This window comes from Centruroides vittatus, unplaced genomic scaffold (assembly GCF_030686945.1).
Source record: "Centruroides vittatus isolate TY-2023 unplaced genomic scaffold, ASM3068694v2 contig_18, whole genome shotgun sequence".
NCBI lineage: Eukaryota > Metazoa > Arthropoda > Arachnida > Scorpiones > Buthidae > Centruroides > Centruroides vittatus.
The window spans coordinates 147908-174371 of NW_027121101.1; the positions used below are offsets into that span (position 1 = coordinate 147908).

Sequence of the window (26464 nt, forward strand, 5' to 3'; positions counted from 1 at the left end):
TTTTGCTTCATCAATAATTAGAGAAAGTTAAATTTATTATTTGTATTTTTCGAATATAAATAGATATATTAATTTTATTTGAATTTATCATTCAGAAATTAACAGATAAAAACTGTAAAATTTCATTTTTAATATAGAATTATTTTGTTAACATGAAAGCTTTATTTTTCATTTTATTATTTTGGACCTGTTGGCCAATGACCTAGCTTTATTTCCAGAGTGCTTTAATATTGTATTTAAAATCTATTTTAGGGTTTTTTGTCTTATAACTCAAAGATGGCATATTAAATGGGCCATTAAAGAAGTTGAAAACATTTGTTTGGAATGTAACATTTTTTTTTTTTTACTGCTAAGATATTAATTTTGATTATTTATTTCAGCAAAAAAATATCACCCGATCCTGACTCTTCATTTCAAAATAAGCTAATATTTGATGAATCGCCATCACCAGCTGATAATCAAAGTACTATAATTACTAATATTGATGATTTGAATGAATCCACTTTCCCATCAAAAATGGGAAATGTTGGAACACATTTGTTCCATTCTTCTGGCAATGTAGTTGCAGTGGCTGATAATGATATAGAAGAATTAAATAAGAAAGATGAAATTAAAGTTGAAATGATCGGTTCGTTTTTATTTCGTTAAATTTATATGTCATACTAAAATTTTTATTTTATTAAAATATTAAATAGTTTAATAATTTCCAAATCAATTTGTTCGTTATAGAGCCAGTAGAAAACATTATTAAAATACATCCATCTGCAAATAATTCATCCTCATGGTCTGTTAAAGGTATTGAAGCAAATGATGGAATTCCTACGGAGTTATGGCAAGGTGCTCCTGATGTATTACCAGAAGTATATGGGGTAAGTTTTTCTATATTTATTTATTTAATTTATTCTGTTAAAACCAAACTAATTGTGAGAACTCTTGATGACGGAGATTGGAAAAGACCCAAACTCCTGACACCAAATGTGAACTCGGGGAAGCAGGTCCTGCTTACTTGGTCTAGGATGGTTATAATTTAATTAGCAGAAAGATTGTTGAGATCGTCCTATTGTCAAGATTCCTGACACCAGTTAAGAAATAACATGTCTTAACTCACGACTATATCTAATTTTTAAAACACATCGAATGGGAAGGGTTGAGGTCCAGTGATGGAGTGACTGATATTGAAAGAATCAGATTTGAAACCAGATTCATAACTAAAGAAATTTAATATAACAAAATTTTAGATTTACTTACAATTATTATATCATAATATAATATCAAGCCATATACCTATACCTCTATTTGAATAATAGATAAGAGAGATAGTAAGAGAGATAGTTTATAACATGATTTATGTAATCATTGATCACGATCTAGTTGACAGGTCTTAAGGAGGACTAAAAAATCTTTTACTGGAGCACAAGGAGAAATTGCAAGAACTTGAAGAGATGGACTATCAGGAGGTAAATTTTTAGAGAACTCTAGAGAATGAACCTTTTTGGGAGAGAGAGCCCTGAAAAATGGGATGTTTTCCCTTTTAATCTTCTCCAATCTTCTCCAATTGGGCTTCATTATAAAACACCATGAGATAGGATCCAAGGGGTGAGTTCTACCACCAGATGTGTCAATAACATGTGATATAATTAACTTCATTGCGGAAAATGATCTAATCTTGGCAAAAACAGAAGGAAGTTTTATTTCCCTCTTTAACCAAATTGGATAGTAAAAGAGAAGTGAATGGTCCCTTTTTAAACAAATAATTTTCTCAATATCTTTTAATAATTAAAATAAAAACTAAAATAAATCTCCCTTTTAAATGTGGGGTAAAATAGATCAGATGGGCTGCTCACATAATCAATAATTACTAAACCAAATGATCGCTGTAATTAATTGTTAAGTATCAATGCCTCAAGCTTCAGGATGTTTGGTTATGGAATATAATCAATAATTAGTTTGGTATATTGGTTCTGACAGAAAACAACTTTAATTTTTTGAAATAATAAAATCTTCTATAAAGCATATTTTTATTATTTCTTTACTTGTTTTGAAAAATTAAAAATTTATCAGTCAGAGTAATCTAATTTACTAAACATTTAAATATTTGTTCTTAGCAACTCATTTTTATATTGTAATATATATCATAATAGTCATAAAAAAAATTATTTATGTAGCATTTATAAATTTTTATTCGATTTAGTAGCAATATTTAATTTATATTTTACAGTAAAGTCTCTGTAATCTGACTACTAGTTCAGCATATCCAGTAATGTGACATTAGTTGACTCTAGTATTATTGACTCTGTTGCCAAGTCATAGACAAGCTCCTCACTAGTTCAAATTCCAGTTTGAACTAGTGAGGAGCTTGACTAAATTTGAACACTTTTCCAGTAAACATGGCGTGATATTTGAACACTTGAGCTTGATCACAATATTAAAGATTATTAGGTTCATCATCTTAGGCTGCTCAAAAAAGTATATTGTATCTTAAAACAGAATACTGTCTAAATATAAAAATCAGTCCCCTGAAATTTTCCACCAAAAATACTGTTTGTGGATTCCCAATAAATTTAGTGGGAATCCATAAACTTGGCAACATGTTTATCAGCAAAGGCAAGGCACTTAGATGTTTTGGTCTGTAATCTAATTTGTGTTTTTCTGCATCATTAACATTTGATTTTACATTCTCAAATTTGTTTGTGCACCATTAAATTCATCTTACTTCCAATAATTTATCGATATCATTAATCTGACACTGTTCTGGTCCCATATTCAAGTATGTTGTATTTACTGATATGGTACTGTATATTGTGTTATAAACAATACTATGTAAATGATAATTTTTATATTTGTTAATGTTAGTATGGTTTAATTGAAATTTTTATATATCATTTTAATTATTCTATAAATGGTTTATTATTATATGTCATGTTAAAATTTCTATTCTCATCTATATAAAAGTGTTTACACTTTTCTGTCTGATTCTTTTTATATATGCTAGATAATTAGAATTATATAAACAGGCAATAAACTAAATAGCTTTGCATATTCACTATGTTGTATGGAATTTCAACAAAATAAAATTTGATTTGCTTTACTTGAAAATCTCAACATCGTCTATGCGTTTCCAACAATCACATTTATTAAGAACATAATTATTTTCTGCTTATTTCATAAGCCTGCATCAGGTTTTGCATATAGCTTCCAATTTGATGACATTTGAAAATGGAATATTACTTGATAAGTGATGTTATTTAATTTTAATAAATATATATTTTTCTACATTTTAAATTACAAATGCACAAGAAATATAGGATGTTCTATATTTTAAAATTAAATAACCACTTATCAAGTAACAATAAAACAAACTCACAACACCATGTAAATGAGCAGCCAAATTTATTATCCTCTAACATTTTCGATCATGTTGAATGACCTTTCTCAAGAAAAAATTAAGAAAATCAAACACTTAGAAAATTTGCATTTTCGAACGTATTTTAAAAATATTCAATTATCAAGTAACATTTCAATTTTGAATGTCATCAGATTGGAAGCTATATAAAAAACCTGACACAGGCTTATGAAATAAGCTGACAAATGTCAGCTTATTTCATAAGCTGTATTTGCTTATTTGCTTATTTGTATAAGCTGTATAAGCTTATTTCATAAGCTGTCAAACATTTGTATTTTTAATAAATGTGGTTGCTGGAAATGAGATTTTCATGCTAATCATAGTTGCAGCTTTGTTTATGTAAAGTACACTTCATCCAAGTCATAATTGGATGAAGCAGGAAAAAAAACTTAAAATTCAGGCATTATTCAGATACTGTGGATCTTATCTATCATTGTTTACATAGAGCTAAATATCATTTTTCTTTTTAGCCACTACATGGATACTTGGATAGGGAATGTTGCCAGATCTGGCAATAAACTGTCAGATTTCAAGGCAGTTGGCAAATATGGTAATGATTTTTTTAATCTGGTAACTTTTTCATGCCTTTGATAAACTTCTTAAAAAACCAGTTGTAAACTCTAGGACTAAATTATGTTAATAAATACAATTGAAGAAAAACACAAAAATAGGAGTATTAAAAGGCCTTTCAAACACATAATGGATCACCTAAAAACATTGCGACATTACATTTTATTTCAGGCTAAGTTCTGCAAAAAATGCAAAAACATTAAAAGCTTCATCAGAAGGTTTTTGTTCACTACATTTTTATGTAGTAGGGAAATAATTAATTCTGTTTGGCTTAAAGAGCAAAATTCTTTTGTATCCATCCATCCTGCATTGGAAAGATTGCAGATTAACCAGCTAAAGTGAATCCCTAAATTTTCTTATTGTTTTATTCAAAGTGGGTTGGATAAACCTCAATTTTAAGTTTTGTTCTTGCTTCTTGTATGTTTTTGGACAAAGCATGCTTTATATGGATAAAATTTAAATTTTATAGATTGTTACTTGCTTTAACCAAAAGACTTGGATAAAGTGCTCAAGCATTGTGCTTCTCTGCATAGCCTTGAGCACAATGCTCAAGGCTATGCAGAGAAGCTTTACACACATTACCTAATCCATTTTTATTGGTCTAGATCAGTGATTCTCAAACTTTTTCGATTCACCGCCCCCTTTGTTCCATAAAGTTATACCCAACGCCCCCCGTGTGAGAAAGGATTGGAAATATTCTTAGGAAAACTTTTCTATGAATCTCACACTTTGTGCCCTTACCGTACATTGTTCTCAACATCTGGAAACCATTAAATGCAATGTTTCATCTTATCTGTTTGACAGAGGAAAGGGAACTTTTACCTTTGATCACCGTTCAGTACCCTGCCTCCAGTGCCCCCTAGATTTACTCACTGCCCACAAGGGGGCATTATCGCCCACTTTGAGAAACGCTGGTCTAGATGCTTCCCATTTGAGTATTTTAACCAGACAAAAACTGATTTTGAAACACACTATAACTTTGTAATTCAAACTGTGTTACTATCTTTTGTAGCAGGTGAGATAGGATTTGACCCTATGAGGAGGGGTCAGGTAAAAAGCAGTTACACCATCAGATAGCATACTGGTTACCTATGATTTTGTGTACTTGTATTTAGCTAATACACATAGCAGAAGCATGATATAGTCTGGTGCAGGGTTTTTGTCTACACCCTGTAATAGAGTAGTTTCTTTTTAAATTAATTGACTTCTGGAAGATTATCGTTAAGCAAGTCATAAATTGAATTGTTCTAATGTAAGTGTCTATTGTATATTCTTTAACTAAAAATGAAAAAGATCCAATTGATGTGTCAAGGCTACAAGATATGAATAAGTACTTAGGCCAAAACACTGCACAAATTAGATATATTTCACACTTGTTTGTGAAAAGATTCAAGCAACACAAAAATTATAAAGTTTAAAAATCATTAGTGGATTAAAAGATACTTTTTATTCTTTATCAACTTTTACATTTATAGTTAGTTTCCTAAGGCAAGAAAGAACTGTTTCTGTTTAACAATAAAACTCTCCAATAATAAACAGTAATAAAAAATACAATTTAAAAGGAAGTTTAAAAGTTCAAAAAAAAAAACAAAAGATGAACTTAAAAATATAAATAATGATAAAGAAATTATTTTGCCGCTATAAAATGGCTTGACATACAGATTTGAAATTACTCTCCTCCAGATGAAGATTCTCCTTGAACATTCTGCTAATAATAGAAAGAATACATATGTTGTTTTTTTTAATTAATATAAATATATAAGTTTGTGTTCAACTAATCAATTACATATTTCATAATGCTTTCTTTAATTAATCATTAAAAAGAGATATATACATAGGAGCTAACTGAATGAATTGAGTTAGCTTCCATGTTTATTTTTGTTTCTAAAAAAGAAAATAATTAGATTTGCATGCTATAATTTAAAAAAATATAAAATAAAAAAGTAGATGCATAAAAGTTCAATGTTGTAAATATGTTGATTATTGTGTGTTTATTTTGTTATTTCTAACCTGAAAAATATGAATATTTCATTAAAACTTTGAAACTACCAATCAGATTTATATTGTTAAAAACTTTCTTTTTTATATTAACTTAATGAATAACTTAGCCTTATCAAGTAGATTAATTTTTTTCAATATAATTCAATCAAACAAATATTAAAAATTAATACGAATTTTTTTTGTCAGACAGACTGAAATTCATTGAAAATAAATGATACAGTAAAACCTGCCTAAGATAGAACCTGAATAAAATAGAAATCTGTCTAAATGGAAAACATTCTTCAGAGTAGAGTGATTTTTTTTTATGTTTAAAAGTTTTGAACGTGACAAATCTGAATAAAATATTCAGTACGTGCATTTCTGGTTTACACAGGTTTTGTTGTATTTACAAAATATTCACTATTTATAAAGAAGTTTGCATTTTTGTCAATAACAGTTATTAAGTTTACATATAATTATTAGACTTAAGGATATTTTTTATACAGTGTAGTATTTTTTTCAATTGAAATTATTGCAGTGATATTTAAAATAATACAAATCTTAAACAATTGTTTATGCTCTTCTAGGATCATTCAAATATATCAATTTCAAAAATTACAAGAGATAGGCTTTTAAAACGTCAACAAGAAATTTTGAAAGAAGCTGAAGAAAGGAAAGTGATTCGAGAAAAGAGTCGACTGGAAAGAAAACAGATGTTAGAAAGAAGATTACAGGATGAACGGGAGAGGCAACAACGAATGCAAGAAGTTCAGAATAATAACATAGCAAATAAAGTTATCAATGATATAGATAACTTACCCAATAAAATAAACAATATTGATGAGAAAGAAGATGCTAATAAAACTGGAAAGGAAGCTGAAAATTTTGAAAATCATCAAGGTTAAACTTTTTTCCATTATGTTTATGTCACAGGGATATGATAAAAATGGGGATTTGGTCAAATCCCTAAGGAAGATGATCAATTTACTGAAGATGTTAAAATGACAATTTTATAGAGTCATTATCCTAAAAATATAAGTGATTTGATCAAATCCCTTTACTATTTTAGTGAAAAGATAAAATAAACAAGTCTTCAAATAGCTACAACCATATTTACTGAAACTGTCCCGCCAATAAAGCTAAGTTTGCAAGAAATTGCTGGAAAATTATCTTTATTCAGAGGTCAAGGGTTTAAGAAATGTTTCTGTGAAAAATCCAAGGTACAATGAAAAACAAATAGATGTGCCTGTAAAAAAAAAAAAATAATGTCTTCTGTAACTCCAGGTGCCACAAATCTACGTGTTTCAATAAAAATAAATAAACTTGGTGTTATCTCTATCTTTTCATATAAGTACTTCTTACTTTGTTGATTCGTTTTTTGTCATTTCACGAAACCAGTTTAGAGATTTGATCAAATCACTTCATTTAATTAGGGAAATGTCAATATCGAACTTTTATTTTAACATTGTCAGTAAATTAATCATCGCCCTTAGGGATTTGACTAAATCCCCATTTTTATCATATCCCTGCAACATATATAAAATAATTTTAATCAGTGCTCTTTTTCTAAAAATAGTTACTGCCAGTATGCATATAGGTGACTAAAAATAAAGTTCTGTTTTAGGAATAACGTAACAGCTAGATAACAGTTTTTATTATACAGGTACGTCTCACTTTATGACCGAGTTCCGTTCCGACGACTACGTCGTTAAGCGAATTGGTCGATAAGCGAAGAGCTTGCGCCGGGAATATGGGATTGTTGTAAAATTATAAAAATTATGCAACAAACTTCAAATTTATTCATAAAAAGACATGCATATGTACATATTATCATTTGTTTATTTGATTATCTGAAGCTGTAGAGGTTATTTTCCTCCAGGTAAGAGAGTTGACAATGATGAAATAGAAGTTGTACCTTCAAGGGTGGAGGTCTTGGATGTAACAGTCGAAAAGAAACTCGTAACTGTGGTTTGCGTTGTAATCTTTTTTCTTGATAAATTTCTCTATAGCACTTCAAAAGTTCACTCATCCCACGTTTATCTTTATGTGAAAATGTTCAGTATTTGGATCCATAGCCTCAAGTTCCAACATAGCTGCATTAATTTTGGAGAACAAACCAGCTAACCCATGTACCATGAATTTCTTTTTCACTTCTTCAGTTCTTTCGTCTTCTTCCTCTTCCAAATACTGCATTGCTTCTAACTCTATTAAATTTTCATTTGTTAGCTCTCCATTGGCATAATCCACTAATTCAGCAATGTCTTCTACTTCAACATCTAAATTAAGCACATTGGCAAGGCCCACAATTGTTTTAATTACATCACACTGACTAAAAAAGTGCATAGCAAGCCTATACTATGCTCAGTGAGCATGTCACCAATCATCACTGATTGACACTCAAGCTGAGAAAGGGGATTTCCTGAATTGCAGGTCAAAACTCAATTGGTCGTAAGTGCAAGTGGTCGTTAAGCAGATAGGTCATAAAGTGAGGAGTACCTGTATTACTAATTATTTTCTTTTTCTTTAAATATGAATATATTTATATTGTAACATTTATAATGAATTACATGTTTTTTTTTTTTTTTTTTGTATATCTATCTGTATTTTATTCCCTATTTCTTGTTTTGGATTTATTATCAGTTGGTCTTCAGTAAATATATTTTTACTTTTACCATTTAAAATATGTGAGGTATACACAAGCATTAATAAAATTAATGCTTGTGTGTACCTCTTTTTTTCACAAGAACATATCAAAGATGGACAAGATAGACCAGACAGTATTGTCTGCTTGTTGAAAGATGGCCTCCAACAAAAGGGGGGGTTCCTACCCCATTTGCTTTTTATGTCATCTCCACTCAGTCCAAGACATTTGTTGTGGCCAAGAGAATGACCCTGTTTATTTCATTTGTATTTATTGTGCCATTTACTAGATTTCTCAAGTGAACATGTAAAATTTCTCTTACTGAGTAACTGTTGGTATGTAGTACTGGCTATCAATACTTTTTTATGATATCTGCTGGTACAGTATACTGGCACATTCCAGCTGAAAAATAGCCCTGATTATAATTATCTAAAATAAACAGAAAATGATTTTGGGTCATTATTTAATAGTAATAATGTATAACTATAAAATGAATTTACTAAATTACATTAAAAATATGCGCTTAACCTTTATTTATAGTTTTTGTTATTTTACAATGCACTGTCACTAATTTGAATTAATTATTATATGAGTTGTTTGGATTAACATGGTTATGGTTATACATAAAGAAAAGAAAGTCAAAAAGGATTACAAACAAATACACACATTTACAGCAAGCTCTGGTTAAATTTTGAGAGCATGTGAGTCCCATCTAGTAAAACGTAAATTTGAAGAAATAATGTTAAAATAGATTTTTAATTGAAATAATTAATATGTAGCTGGTGTAAGTTTTAAATAAAATATCATAGTTTAAAAAAGAAAACAGAAAAAGTATTTTAATTTTTTTATGCTTTTTGTCCTCGTACTAAAACTCAGCAGACTATGCAAGATAGCAGTTAACAAAATAGTCCATAATACCATGCACTTAATGCTGAAATTTGCATTACACTATATAAATGAATTTGGAGTTTTAGAAGCACTATTGAATCCTTTTGCTCGTCGTTTTCATCTTTGTTCTTGATCTTAGCCAACTATTCCGTCCATAAAGAGCAAGTCTTCACTTAACATCATTGATAGGTGCTTGGAAACTGTGACATTAAGCAAAATAATGTATAATAAAACCAATTTTATCATAGGCTAAATGATATAAACAAGAATTAAGTTCCTATGTTTTTTTTTTTTTTTTTTTTGTTACAAAAACATCAACAAAGTTCTAAATAAAGACCCAAAACACCTCTAATATGAAAGATTGAAATAAATGTGAGCTATGCTAACCATATTTAAGAAAGAATAATGAAAACAAGTAAGTTAATTATTTTCCCAATTTTAGGAATCTGTAAGTGATGGCTGTCATAATAGTGGTGGGTATTAGGGGAAGGAAAGCTAAATCCTTATCACTGGAGATTAGTAAGGATGAGTAATGAAGAATAAATGTTTGCAAAGAGAAAATTGTAAGGAGCACTTCCTATCACCACAAAATTCAAAAACAAACAAGTGACAATTCCAATGAACTATGAAAGGGGCTATATAAGTTTAAAATGGCAAATTTAAATAGCATATGCTTGCTTATTTTAACATTATACAATGTCTTACATGTTGTTAATGTGGATATAGGTTCACGTTATTTGAAAAGAGATGAAAATATAATGAATGCAATTTACATTATTATTATAGCATGGTGTTTGCAACTTGTAGTTTTAATTCCCACCAGATAGAGTCACTTTTACTGCTCAAAAAGAAATTCAACAACAATGATTGCAATTTACTTGTATCTTTTCTCAGCAAAGTTATAATGAAACAATATTATGTGAAGACCTGCTTTTCTGATATCTGTATACGTGCATGCATATGCATGTGCACACATATGCAGTCAACACTTGAGATTATACATTTCATCTGTTACAAAGTCTGCAAATCCTTAGCTGACTTACTGACTTCAGCACTTTTATTACTTTGGTGGCTGTGTGATTTACATGTATGACACCTATTTTAAGCCTGTCCTTCATATATTAAAAACTTTTCAGTCCATTTTAATACATATACATGGTGTCTGGGATTAAAACTATCAATAAAAAATTGTTTTAAATTATTACAAAACATATATACAATAATTTGTTTTCTGGTAGAACTTGTTGAGATTATATGAGCATCAGTAAATTTCCATATATGTTTCCCTAGTGGCATGATAGTTGTCCAGACATTATTGACCTCTCACCTACATCTTTTTCAGCATCTGTGGAGTAACAGTTTCACAAACAGCAGCAATCTTCCAACTTAAATTTACCAAGTCCACTACTTGTGTTTGGTGCACAATGTCTTTTATGAAACCCCAAAAAAGAAATCAAGGAGAGTTAGATCCGGGAATCTAGGAGGCTATACCTTGGGCTTGTCACATCTAATCCAACATCAAAAAACATTCATTCAAATGATTCTTTAAATGTGTTGTATAATGAGAGGGTCTCCACCTGGTTAAAAAAGATTACATATGATATCTGAGGAATGGACCAATGACTTAGTTCACATTGCCACAACGGCTGCATCAAACATTCACTTTCGGACTGTCTTGTTGAAGCTCTCTGAATACATGTGGATTCTCAGATTTCCATATCCTGCAGTTATGTCTCTTAACCCATCTCAAGACATGAAATTTGCATTCATCAGTGAGAATTATCTTATTAAGAAATTGCACTCATGAATTGTGGTGTGATTTCTCTAAATACAAGAAATGAAAATTTAGCAAGTTCCTCTATCTTATACCACAAAAAGAACTGATGCCCATGTAATCTCAACAATTGTTGTATATATGTCTTTCACTGATTTATGATAATTTATTATTGGTAATTTTCGTCTCAGACACCCTGTATTTATGTGAAAATGAAATATTAAAAAAAAAATTAAATATAAATGAAAATTTTTTTAATATCTTGCATATAAATAGGTATAAAACAATTTATTATACAGGGTGATGCAATGAAACATAAACAATTTTTTTTTACTTTTTATATGGATAGAATAATGTAAATTATGAAAAACATTGTTTGAGTTTAATTAATTCTCCTTTCCCCTGCACAACCTTCTGCATCCTTGGAATGAATATGTTACACAATATGTGGCACTAATGACATCCATTCAAATCTCATCCCAAATCAGCTGTAAATCCTTGATGTTATTGATGAACCTTGATGAATCCTTGATGAACATTTGTGATGTTGACTTTGTCCAGTATATATTCCCAAATATAGTAGTCTAGTGGGTTAAGGTCTGGAAGTAAGTCAGGCTATTCATTTGGTGTGATGAACTTTGACACATTTTTCGCTATCCAGAACACTTGTGCATGAACTTGTGTGATGGCACAGAACCCTGCTGAGAGCATAAATGGTCTTTTCCAAACATATTTTTGACATTTAGCTTTAGACAATCCTCCAGTATGTGAGTGGTATAGTATTCCTGATTTACTTTAATCCCATCAGCAGCTTGCTGCAAACAAAGATAACACTTCAGACCATGACCTGGGATATGTTCTGAAAATGCTGAACCTGTATCTTACCCCTGGGAATATTCTTTACTGACTTTGTATAGATACAGTCATTCTGGCTGCTGAATGTGTTTTGCAGTTGGAATATTTTTTCATCAGAAAAAATTGTTGATTTTTTGTGGGAAATCAACTTCTTACATCTCTCCATCCAAGTCTCCTTTTGCTTCTCAGCCCAGCCTATGAGCTTTGTGTTTCTTGTAAGCACAGAAATGTAGGTCACTTTGAATGATTTGATTTATTGATAATTTGCTGATTCTGAGTTCATGGCCACCTTTCCTTTTCAACTGTGATACATTCCACCTGAGTTAATTCCTTATGCATCTAATCACTTTTAATATCCATACAGATTTGAGTTTTCCATGTTGAAAAGCAGATTTGATTTTCCTGTATCTGTCTACTGCTTCACAGTTATTTGGATAAGCCTCCCATTCATATCTAGATGCAACAACTTTAAAATATCCTTAGTTTTCATACCTTTTAGGTGAACAGCTAGCATTGCTTCACATTTTGCCTTCGTTCTTACTAGACAACAACTGATTTTGCATCAACAGTAATATTTGCATTTCAAATGGATGTGAAGATCGGGATCTTTATGATGTTGTGAACTTTAACATCTTTATATAATTTTATAATCTTTTAATATCATCTTTATATAATCTTAATCAAAATATTTAACTACATTTTATACAAAAACGGGACAAAATAGACCAAAAAGGGTTAGTTTAATGGGAAATCAACTGATAAAACTTTCTGATAAGATCGGTTTAAACTCGATTCCCACGAGTTGAGTTCCTTGTTAAGATGAGTAAAATTTCTGTGTTACGACTATGTCACCCATCACTTTATTGGTCCAAGATCATCATCTCCTCTGACGAAATCAAGGAAGGGACTGCAAAACACCTCTCCATATAAAAAGGGTGTACAATGAGTAAGACAGCAGAAGTTGTCACTTGACTATGTGTGTGTCCCTGTTCGGATTTACCCATCATCAAGCTCCTCCACTGTTCATCCTCCTCGGACTAGCGTACAATTGGATTGAAATCTAGGACAATTGGATTAATCTACATTTAGACTGAAATCTAGAATAGAAGATATTATATCATCTATCAGACGTCTGTTGATATGATCAGCATATATCCTAAGGTATTTATCCTACCCACGAATATTTGTAAGCTCTCTCTCTAATCTGTGTAGAATTTACGTTCACGGATCGTGAGTCATGTATCTTATCAATCTCTCTGTAAAGTAACCGTTTTGTATCTAATTGGGTATATGGGAAAATAAATGGGTATATTTATACATATAAAAACCTCCGAGTGCATTCCTTCCGTCATCCTCTCCACTTGCTTCATTCCGGGTCTAACCCATACGTAACCGCTCGCGCAATTTTATGATTCTCTGTATCAATCTAAGGATACAGTGGTGTCATCCTGACGCGGTATCAAAGAGATACCGGCCCTACAGTCACATGAATAATACATCTCACACACATCATTTAACAGCTGGCTTGTTCATGTAGGATTGATAATAAGTGAGTTTCATTGGGGCACCTTGTAACTACATAAATGTTATTACTTTTTCAACATTTCATTTATTTAAATGTTAATTATATCTTTCTTCTTTAGATTCAGCAAATTCAGAGGCATCCGTAAATAGTTCTTCCACTACAGAAATACAAGTAAATGATACCAAACCAAAAACAGAAGTGTAAGTACATATATTTATTATATTTGCTGTTGAAATATAAAATTTTAATCACATTGTGTTTCACATTATATATTACAGATTTTTTTTTCAGTTTAAGTAATTTAACTTTTAGTTGCAATTGATAAAATGATAAAACTTTGAAACTATGACAAAATTAGTTAATTTAATAAATTATAGTTAATTTTGAGTATAATTCACCAATGTTGTTGTAAATTTACATTGAAAAATATTTTATAGCATACAGGAAAATTTTAGTCATAAAAAATTTGTAGAAATTTAACAAATTTGATTTTCAAAATTCTAAACCATATATTAATAGGCTAAAAATTTTTGCTATACAAAGACCACTCTGAAAGTTTATGAATACATGAAAACCACTGAACACAGAAAGAAAACAGTCTGTAATATTTTACTGCTAAACATTTTCTGAGCATAAGTTCAACAGTACACCTGCGGGGAGCACCTGACCATGGAAGTGCCACCAAATTTGGATGTTGAAAATGGAGCTGAATTGGGAGCATTTACAAGCAGTGATGTTTTACAATTTTAAATCTGGTTTGTCAAAGTCCCAGTCCCTCTACCATTTGCAAGCAACATTTTCTGATTCTTGTCCATCCGGAACACAAGTATTCTGGTGATTTGGAGAATTTAGACATGACAGAAACAGCCTTAAAGATGAAGAGAGAGGCGGTTGACCTGCAACTGTAGTGATTGGAAAATGTGGTTTGTGTCGATAAACTGCTTAGAGTAGACCCCTGTATAACCCATAAGGATATTGAGCACATCTTGGGTATTGGATCGGTGGCAGTGAATGGTATCTTGCACAATTATCTTCCTGTCAGGAAGATCATGTCTTGGTGGGTGCCTCATTCTCTGACGAACAGCAAAAAGAAACGTGTAAAATGATGCTGCTATATGCTGGAAAAATTTCAATGGGAAAGCTCAAAATGTGTGTGAGACATTGTCACTGGTGACAAGACTTGGATCTACCAGTACAACCCTGAAAACAAGAGAGACAGTCCACAATTTGGGTCTTCTCTGACAAAGGACCACCTGTCAAAGTCAAGCATCCAAGAAGCAAATGGTAGTGACATTCTTTGAAAGACAGGTCATGTTACTACCATAGTCCTTAAGGATAGCAAGATAGTTAATGCTGAGTGGTATGTCACTATTTATCTTCCTCAAGTCTTTCAATAAATCCACAAATGGCAGACCTTTGTGGACTCTTGCTGCACCGTGACAACACAACAGCACATACAACAATGAGAATGGTGCACTACTTGAGTGACTCTGTAGTGCAGTTGATTACCCATCCACCTTATAGTCAAGATTTAGCACCCTGTGACTTCTTTCTATTTTCCAAAACCAAGATGATCCTCAAGGGATATCATTTTGGGAAGTCTGGAAAAGGCAGTTGCTGTATACAGAGACCTTGGCAAACATCTTAGAAGAAGACTGGTGTCAGTGCTGGTTCTCCTACATGCAGCAGTGAATTGAGCATCAGGGAGAGTACTTTGAGAAGATATGAGGATGGACAGAAAGTAACAACAAACAGGGTTGTTGTATCCAGAAACTGTCAGAGCGGCCCTCGTACTATACTTGTTAGAGGTTAACTGTCACCTACTAAAGGCTGTATTGGGAATTCATTAGCCTATGGGAGATCACAACTTTACATATAAGATGCAGGGCCATTTTCAAATTTTTTTTTGCCTTATATGCCTTAAAATACACTATATTATATGCATTCAGTACCCAAAGAAAATTTAAAGCACTAATATTATAATATAATATAAAAATTGATTATTATATAGAATAGATGAAATATTTTTTTGCTATTCAGTAATTTTTATTACATATTTATTTCTTACTATTATTAATTGCATTCAATAGGAATTAATATATTCATTTAAAATAAAAATGTCTTTATATAATAGAAGTAAATGCTTATTTTTAATGAATGTAAATAAAAATTTCATAATATATGATTCAAAGTAATGCTCATATTTATTGACATTTGATATGAAAATAATTGTAGTTAATCTCTTTGTAATTATTTACAAATAAATAATGCATTTAAATTAGTATATGAATTCAAAAATATTAATGATCCATGTATTTTGTTAAATGAAATTGTACTTTGAAAATATAATAAAAATTTGGCTTTTATTTGAAAATTAAACAATTGAATATTTTTAAAATTATTTTTCACTTAATTTTACCATAAAAATTATTTAAAAATATATTATTATATTTAATTAAGTAAAAATTTTATATTCAATATAATATTTATAAAAGTATATATATTTCTATATATTGCAGGCCTATGACACCAGGATCATCACAGACATTACCAGGCAGCATTAATCATAAGTTTCCCTCATCAAGTTCTCTTTCATTATTTGATGATAAAACTAATCGTCACATTCCATATCCTAATCCAGATGAAGCACTGAAAAAGGCATTGAGATGTTTAGCAAATGAAACATGGTAATGATTCTCTGAATATTATTATTATTATTATTTTTATGTTGAAAATGTTATGCTCAGCTGAACATACCAGTATCAGCTGAGCAAACTAAAGTCAAGGCATAGCTATCCAAACACGTGTAACATTAAGCTGTGTTATTGGTATGTGTGTCTTCCTAACAATGTTACATGTGTTCAATATTTTGAATTTCTATGGTGCAATGTATATGTTTCTATTAAGGTTTAATGTTTCTAGACTTCTGTGTAGTGTATGTGGTAAAACATGAGTGGAAGAGAGAACAATAGGCACAATAAATACCCTATCCATCTTCCACAGCTACCTTATTTCTTGGGAGAGTGGAGTGTTCTTGTTGATTTTTCAATGTGAGCATTTCTCATGTTATGAGTGTTTGAAATGGAGATGTCTATTATATAAGTGATCTTACTGCATTTATCAATGAAAATGATTTGCAACTTGAACACCAACTATATAGTGTATTCACTTGGACACATGGCAAATTTCATCATTAATTTTTATTCAGTTGATACGCATACTAAATGCTTGTACACGTTTCGGGCTGTTCACGCCCCTCCTCAACCAACTAAAATACAAGTATACACTAGTTACAAATTGAAATATATAAATAAAAAGCTTATGCTGTATAGAACATACCTTTGAATCACAGATCTTTGTAAACTTAAAACTGTTTAAAACTTCTCTGTGCATTTGACTTATACCGTTAATCAATTCTTGTTATCTGATGGAGAATTATACATTAATTATCGCGTTAAATTAATTTCCGATGACAATTCCATAAATCTACAACAACATACCTAGTTATTCATTTTACATTGAAGTCAGAGAGGTTCTTATTGTACAAACAAATTCTTATTTGTTTTTTACACCTTTATAACATTTCTAATTTTAATGTGTATTACTGTGCTCATTTTTGTAGTTATGTGGTAGATGGACCATCTTGTGGCAAAACTGATGTTAAAGAGACTTTAATTTATTCCTGCTTAATTTTTGATTATTATATTTAATCTAGTAGACATTTTCTGGTACAGTGGCACAAGTTTAAAGTCCATTTGTTCGATTTCGTTGTTGATTTCTTCATATAGACCTTTGATGTATGGGAAAGCAGTATACATTTACATTTACATTTAATTAAAGAGTAAGTAGAGCTATCTGTATTTTGTAACAGAATTTCTATCTGAGAAATTGAAAGAAGAGAAGGCATGAGATGTGAAGTGTGAAGTAAAGGGGGATAGGAAAGTGTGAAAAAGAAGACGTGGGAGGCCCAAGGGCGCCTGCATCGCATTTATCGATGAAAACAGTAGGGTACAAATAGAATACAATACAATATTGAAATATACAATTGACAAAAGGTGGAAAGCCTACTAAAACAAGAGGTAGGCTTTCGTACGAACATACAACTTGTAGAGCGTCACCAATTACAGAATACCAGGTACAAAGCAAAGCTTAATATTATTTGTGTTTCTTACATACTAATTGTATCTATATATACAATACTGTGACTAGTGGTTATTCACCACGGAACCAGTGTTCAACAAGGGCTGTGCCCTGGTAGCCCATGAACACTAAGATATAGTTTCATTGCTGTAAGTGAAAGCAGTATACAGTAATACCTTGACTTACATTACCCTGACTTACATGAACCTGGAGTTATGCGATTTTTAAATCTCGTTGATTCGTCTTTTGTTTGAGTGCCACGCAACTCTTGATTACTCACTCCCCCCACACTATTGTTCAGCTTACATGTTTGGACGTGTCGCATGGAATCAACACATAGCTACAATTTATTTTGTTATTTATTTCTGTGTTTGTTATATCTACAGAGACTTGAGAGACTCTACTATGTCATCCAAACAAAGCAGAACTGATTCTTCTGCATCAAACAAGAAAAGAAAAACTTTTTCTTTGGAATGTAAAGTTAACATTATTAAAGACTTCAATACAAAAATGAAAGGGGGTTACAAATTTTAGAAAATATAGACTCCAATGCAGAGCACATTTCTTCTACAAAACGAGAAATAAAAAAATTATTAGCATGCTAGGAGGAAATTTTGCAGGAGAAAAAAATCTTTGAGCGGTCAGACGAATTTGTTAGATTTTATGAAGCCTTCTACATGAAAATAACTTCGGTTTACGATTTTAATAATATAATTTGTTATACATATGTATTATCTAAGATTTTATTAAACGTTTTTTTCTAAATTATTGTTTTCTTTAGACTTTGGCCCCAATTAAAAATAATTTGTATGTATTTATATGTGAAATTATACCCCGACTTACGCAAATTTGACTTATGCAATTATCGCTTTGTCCCACCTATCGCGTAAGTTCGGGGTATTACTGTACTTCACATTATTTGCTTGTTTATTGTTATGTGATATTTTCAGATTATTTAGTTTAAGTTCCCATTTATTCAGTAGTCGTTGCGGATAGCCTGCTAAAAGAAATTTCTTTTTTAATTCAGCCAGGTCTTTATTTATATATATCTCTTGACTTGTTTTATTTTTTGTCTTAGAATATTCCATTTTAAATGTATTATATTTGACCTGTAATGGCATGTTAGATTGATATTTTATTGCTATGTTTCCCGAACCTGGCTTCTTGAATGTTCTAAATTCCAAACTCTGTTTTAATCTTTTTATTGTGATATCCAAATAGTTAATTTCTTGACTGGTTATATATTCTACTTCTGTTTCAAATTTTATTGCTTTGCATATGCTATTAATCTGTTTATTGATTTCTTCTATTGTGATTTCTGCTTCATTATATATTAATAGAATATCGTTGACCTATCTTTTATAGAGTTTTACACCTTGTATGCTGTTATCTATATCTATCATGATTAGCATACCTTAGTTATTATTTTATGATTTATTTTCTTTATTATTAATGTCCAGAAATAATAATAAAATAAGCTCAGAAAAAATTAAACATAAAATAATTTTATCATCAATATTAAAATTATTTTCTGTTTAACTTTTTTAATGTTGTAACCTTTTAAACAGAATTTCATAATGAGTTTTGCTTATTTTAATTTTGTAAAATTTAATTCTTTTTGTCTTCTTATATTTAGTATTGCACTGAAGATTAGTTTTTATCTTAATTAGAATTATTTATTAAAAATGTAAATTTTAATCCTTTGAAATGGGTCAGGATTATAAAAACAGTAGAGAGCATGGGTATATGTGGATGGGATCAAATGATGCACTTCTCCCCTGGGATCAAGTAAAAAATTTCACAAATATAAAAGTGATTGAGATATGTAACCTTACACTCTTGACTGCAGATGCTTTGTTTGTCTTTTTATATTATTGAAGCAATACCATATTTTATAATCTACTTGTGAAAAAATCTGAAGAAATTAAGTAATTAAATTAAGAACTTTATTCAATTGTAGAATATTGCCAGATGGTAATTAAGTTTAAAACCAAAACTGAAGACACAGTTGGATATTTTTGATTTGGATAATTAGATATTTTTCATTGTTTTGTAAACAGAAGTTTTTAATTTTTGATGGCCAAATAGCCTACAGAGAAAGGTCAGTCGTCAAAATATTTTATTATGGAACATTGAAAGTGGTTTCTTTTCAACAAACTGTGTCTTCAATTTTGGTCTTAAAAAATTGTTTGATGTAATTACTTGCCTCTAAGCTTTGCCACCCCCTAGAAAGTTTTCTGCAGTCACCCATGGTGGCAAGTATACCATAATTAAACACTTGGTTTCATTAATTGCAAATGTATGAATAGGTAATTGTCAGTTCAGCAAGACAGTTGCTTCCCTCTGGCCAGTCCTGTAGTATGAAGCAACTTTAACTTTTGATAGAAATTTAAATTTGGTATATAACCTGTCCCACTGCTCAAGTAACCCACACATCCTTTTATATTGTCTTATAAATATAACCCATGAGTTATCTGTCCAAATTTACAATAATAAAGTTCTTGTACAGTGTGGGTTTACTTTAAAATTTAACATAATTACTGTTATGTAATAAGTTTAAGTAAGTTTTTTCTTAACTCTGAAAACATTCATTATCTACTGCTCAGTGAATGCATGGAATGCATTTATAATCCTAATCCTAAGATTTGCTAAAGAATGAGGTTTTCATGAAAAGACTCTGTTTTGACATGATCTCACAAAAAACACTAATAGTTGTGGGATCAAGTTGGGTGTCTCAGCACTTCCCAGATCTGGTTTTGTCATAAACTGAACCAGTTTTCTTGAACTTTTTAATGACCAATCGTTTATTGAATTTCTATGGGAGCCCTCAACCTGTAATAAGAAATGAATATTCTTCTGACTGCTGAGTTTGACTAATGCTCTACTAACCACAGTACACAGTCTACATTTGCCATTTTTAATCAGTTAATAAATCTGAAAAAAAATTTATGTATTAGTTTAATGAATTCAGACTAATAAACTTCATCATTTAAGCTTTCAAATGGTATTTAATAACTTAAATTGTATGAATTTATAATAGTTTAAAACTACAAGTATTTTTGTGACATCCTATATATTAATTTTTCTGTTTTTTCAAATAAAGGGCAATTGGTAAAAATCCCATAAAGACGGGAAAATTTTAAAAATTTCCTACAATTTTCAGTTTAACATTGGATATTTGAAAAGTTTTAAATAAAACTTATCTTAAAATAAGTTTTATTTCTAAATTATTAAAATAATAAAACTAAGAATAATTCTTTAATTAATATTTTTATTGCGGTTATTTAGGACTGTGAAGATAGAAGGAATGCAAATGATTAGCCGTTTAGCTAATTGCCATGCAGATACTGTAAAGGGGCAGCTTCATTCAATTAATATTGCTTTATTAAGTGAAGTTAAAAATTTAAGATCATCTGTGTCCAGAACAGCAATACTAACAATAGGAGAACTTTTCCTAAAACTTAAACGCAATATGGAAACAGTATGTATATATAATTATATATAGCATATTACATTAAATTTATAATTATCTTCACAATATAACATAATATATTAATAATGAAATTTTCTTGTGGTTTTAGAACAACTTGTTTATAGTAGTAATCATATTATTTGAGAAATTACGTAGTTATTTGTTTCTATTTTATATTAATATTTTGAGGATTATTAAGTTTAAAATTATAGTAGTATAACTCATCGTAGACTGCATATCTTATTAAAACACTACACTCATGACACCTTATAAATTTGCAGCCGTGTTTATTCGGTACAAACGAACGTTTTCGGTCGTGTTTAACGACCTTCTTCAGGAAATATCCAAAAAAATTCGAACACAACGAAAATCTGCAAAAACGAACAAATTTCGGAACGTTTTTAAAAATATTCTAAAGAGAATTGCGTGCGCCATCTCTATATCGATGCGTATTAAATAACACATTGCATGAGAATAAAATAAAAATAAATAACAGACAATAAAAAGTAATATGCTCCTTGGAGACATTAAAAGTAAAATACAAACATAAACTATGGTGCAAGCCGAACGGCGCACGAACATAGGGAAGGAGAGGAGCTGTGCAGAGACAAAAAACTACGGTTTTTGTCCTTGTGTAGGCTTCCGCATATCCGCTTTTCTGAGGTTTACATGTTGCCTGAGCGCCAGGCTGCAGATATTTTACTAGCCTCTCTGAAGTTGATAGATTGTCCTTTTTGGCTTGCTTTGCAGATATGCCAAGCTTCTGTATAATGGAGGTGCTTTACGTTGCGAACTGTTTGTACTAATCTTGCTTGGGCCCATTCAGCTTGGACTTCTTGGGGATCTGCCAGGACGTAAGTCGCCATGCGTAAGTCGCCAAGAAGCGAACAACCGTGCATGGTTGTTCGCTTCTTATATTTCTCTGATGTTCCGCCAGCCTTTCCTTGAGTGATCTTCTGGTGGCTCCGATGTAAAATAGCTTATTTTGCCTCCGTGTGTTCGTAATAGGGATCCTGTAAACCCCCGGAAGGGAGTTAGTGTCCATGGCGTCTTTATCCGCTCTTAGCAGCTGGTATATAGTGGGATTCCGTTTATATATTATTCTTTTGTTTGTGGCAGTTCCTATACGTCTATAGATGCTGCCCAGTTCCGCTCTGTATTCCATCAATGTAAACTCCTCTGTATTTAGGAGGTTTCGCTCCTTATTGCGTGTCGTAATCTCGCTAGTGACAGCTTTAGGACTGATCCCGTTCTTCTGAGCTAGCTTAATGATGTAGTTCATCTCTTCGTTTTTGTCTTGGGTACTACTACAGTGTGTGTGTGCTCGTGCCGCGAGCGCTCGGAATGCTGCGAGTTTGTACGTCGGCGGGTCGTGCGAGTTCCATGGGATAAAGATTGGGTTGTAAGTAGGCTTTCTGTATACCTTAGTACGGAAAGCTCCTTGGCTGTCGAGCTGTATAGATAAATCTAGAAAGTGTATAAGCTTATCATTTTCTTGCTCGAGTTCGATCTCCAGGCCGAATTTGTTATCGTTGATGTCCGTTATGAATTGGTGTAAGTTGGGTTTGACATTCCAGAAAGCAACCACATCATCGACGTACCTTGCATATGTTAGGATTTGCGTTGCATATTTTGGCAGGAGTGCATTCTCCAGAGTTCTTAGGACCATCTCGCATAAAGTACCTGCCAGGGGGCTACCCATGGCTACACCCTTCTGTTGCGTGTAAGCGATGCCATTAAAGCTAAAGATGGATGAGAATGTGGTTAGGTGCGCCATCTCTAGTATTTGTTTTCTCTTCTTTTCTGGGGACTTGATCACAGTTAACAGGAAATCCCTTAGATGACAGAAGCATGGTTCCAGCTTGACAGAGGGATACAGAGCCTTGAAGTCTAGTACGGTCATATATTTAATTTCTTGCGGGTTCATGTTAGCCATTTTCTGTAGAAGGTCTAGGGGTTGTTTTATGCTGTAAGGGCTCTGGGGTAAATATTTATTAACGAAGCCATTAACCAACCTTTCTAGTAAGATTGTGGGTGCGCATCCTTTATCTACCACCGGCCTTAATGCCTTATCTTTTTTATGAGTTTTGGCAAACCCAAATAGCTTAGGTATCGAGGGAGAGTGGACTACGACTTTTGTCAGACCCAGTTCTTTAGCCAGTGGTGTGATGGCAAATTTTTTAATCTTTGCTTGTAGTTTCTCTATTGCATTTGGATGCACTGTAATACACTGCGTGTCTTTTTATAGTAGTATATAAGTAGTTTTAAGAATATCATTAATTTAAATTACAGTTATTTTCCATTTTATTAAATTTTTGTTATTTCATAATAGGATTTAGAAGTTATTGTACAGACATTACTTCATAAAACAGGTGAAAGTGTTGGTTTCATTAGAGATGATATTGAAAAGGCAATGAATAATATGATTGAAGAAGTTTCATCAAATAAAGCTATTTTAGCTGTCATTTTAGGAGGTGGTAGGTAAGTTTATATTTAAATATACATACAAATTTAAGTAGCATGTGAAATTATAGTTAAGATTATGTAAAACAATTGTATTAATTCTTTGACCTAATATTTAAACTGTTTGTTTTATCATTCTTATAATATGTAATAATTTCCTAATGTATTATGACAATACAATTGTGAATAAACATAAACATTTTTATTATTAAATAGAAAAAATGATCTGCAATCACAGATTGAGCAAATTAAATTAAATTATATATGATAAAATGTAAATATTTGTTATCACCAGGTATAGACAGGGCTGAATTTACAGTGGTTGAGGCTCATACCTTACCAAATTAGATTTTTAAAAATGAATTTTAAATTGAAATGAAAAATTTGTAATTAAAAAAAATTGTTTTTTCTTAATTACAAATTTTTTGCAAGTTTTGTTTAAACAATATTGGAAATTTTTAAGTTTATTTTCTTGATTTTTGATATGCAAAATCATTAATATTATCATCAAATGATAAACTTCAAAGTTTATTTATTTATTTATTTATTTTCTTTTATGCACAGAATAACTAAATCTGAAAGCTTTTCTTGTTGCATTATAGAACTTAATTCATTGTTAAGTCTTTTTACTTGTGAACAGGATTGATCTCTTGAACAGTTTGTCTGTATTAGACTTAGGGTCACTTAGGACCCCAAAAATCTTGAGGCCCTAATTGGTAGCTTTGTTAGCTTATAGATATTAATAAATCCAGTCCTAGTTATAGATAAAATTTTGTTTATTAAAAAACATAACTGGTGTTTCTATGCCCATTATATTTCTGTTAAAGTAAAAATAAATGATTTTATTCATAAATCTAAGTGCATTAGATACAAGTATTATAGATAGAAAATATACCATTTCAATATTTGTCCAGAAATTATCCTTTCAAAATAAAATTGCAATTAATTCACTGTAGTAATTATTTAGATTTTTGTTTTATCATTATGAAAAATAAATTAGTTTTAAAATTATAATTAAAGAATTTAATATAACTAATTTAAGAATTACTATGGAAGTAAATATTACAAAGTTTGCTTTATTCATTTATTCATATTTTTCTATCAGATGTGATCAGTGGTGATATTCGAAATATTTAACAAGGGGTTCGCTAGCAGAAAATTTTTCCCTGACAATCACCGACAAACGAAACGGAAGTTTTAGCTAGAAATAAATACAATACCTTTTCTTGTGATATATCTAACAATCAGTGGCGTATTTGGAACGTAACGAGCCCTGGGTGAAGACCAGGTGACAATGGTATTTTAATGCTGTCAACCTTTTTTTTTTTCTTTTAGACAGAAAAATTCTTTGCTGCGGAATGCCACTCCTTGTTATAGACAGATGTTATCATCTCTCGAGATACATTATCTTTTTTCTTTCGCTGTCCATAGCCCGACACGTGTTGCACAGCCATCTTGTATTATCTCATGCGCGTGGCATTCTGAGATCTCTCTTATGACTGGATCTACTTTCAAGAACTCTCTTGAATCGATCACGACTAAACCTCGTTTCGGTCGAGATTGAAACAGTCGAGAGAGATCGCACCAAGACATAGTCCCCGACCTTGCTCACAATCTAGATTGAAATGCTCGGTGCAAATGGGATATAAAGCCCTAGTTTAGTAGTATTACAGAGTATAATACGTATATTTTAATATATTTAAAAAAAAACAAACCAACTGAGAAATGTTCTGTGTGTTTAACAAGGTTCGGGAAACTGAAAGTTTTAACGAGTCCGGGCGGACCCGTTCGGAAAACTTTAACAACAGGTTCGGGCGAACCCGTTCGGAAAACTGAAAATTTTAACAATGGGTTCGGCAGAACCTGTGCGAACCCGCTGAATATCGCCACTGGATGTGATTGTGTCTGAATCATATCAGTTGCTGACTGGAACTGTCATCTCTCAAATTTTTCTTTCAGTTTAGGAAAGAGAAAAATTTTTAGGGACGGGAGTAAGAAGATTGGGGAAAGCACTGTTATGTAGTTTTGATCAGATATTTGATGTTCAAGAACAACCAAGGAGCAGGGTCATTATCATGATAAACAAATATCTAACAAGGACAGAACAGTACTTTCCCCAACAACCTTACTCCCTGATTTTTCAAAAGTTCAGTTCATTTTTACTCTGCTCCTTATATTAATCTATGATTGTATGTATTGTATTTCCAGATAAACATGCTCTTATATGTGAAACTCACTTGTTTTTACAGTTTTGAAACATATTCTGCTTTGCTTAGAGGATACCCCATGTATAAGAGTGTTGCATCTCTGAGTCAATGCAAATTAAATGTAAATATATTGATACAGTTATTATTCAGTGACATCTGTAATGTAATCATTATTAACATAAAAAGCCAAAATAAAAAAATTCTTCCGATACTATAAAAGTGATTTTTAAAATAGTGAGATTTTTTATTCTGCAAAGTACCTAAAAAGATACTTTGCTGAATTAGTGGATTTTGACTTATCTATAAGAATATATGTATGGTAATATGATAAATTCTTTTCCATTTACTGTAGAATTAAGTTCTGGGTCATGCTAATATGGTTAAACATCTAATTTATCTAATGTTGATAATAGGGCAGCAATTTTCAAATTGAAGACTTATACATTTCCACTATCACCTGTCTATTTGACTGTCTGTCCTTTTTTTCATCTCAAGAACAGAGTTAGATAGATGAAAATTCAGACAAGATACAGAAAGCTTAGAGAC

General features: G+C 31.1%; 1 protein-coding gene across 2 annotated transcripts in view; it reads left to right on the plus strand.

The window, feature by feature from the left end:
* LOC136969520 (TOG array regulator of axonemal microtubules protein 1) overlaps positions 1–26464 on the plus strand; it is a 102560-nt gene that overhangs the window by 70620 nt on the left and 5476 nt on the right. Inside the window, exons 5-11 of one of the 2 annotated variants that reach the window (XR_010879835.1) lie at positions 381–628; positions 730–869; positions 6541–6853; positions 13755–13836; positions 16156–16323; positions 21065–21257; positions 23581–23725. Coding sequence is in view for 1 of the 2 variants with exons in the window: in XM_067263699.1 (XP_067119800.1) it covers positions 381–628; positions 730–869; positions 6541–6853; positions 13755–13836; positions 16156–16323; positions 21065–21257; positions 23581–23729 (1293 nt within the window). In the remaining variant the exon portion in view is untranslated. Of the gene's footprint in view, positions 1–380; positions 629–729; positions 870–6540; positions 6854–13754; positions 13837–16155; positions 16324–21064; positions 21258–23580; positions 23730–26464 lie in introns of both variants that reach the window. The other variant, XM_067263699.1, reaches the window with a different exon arrangement.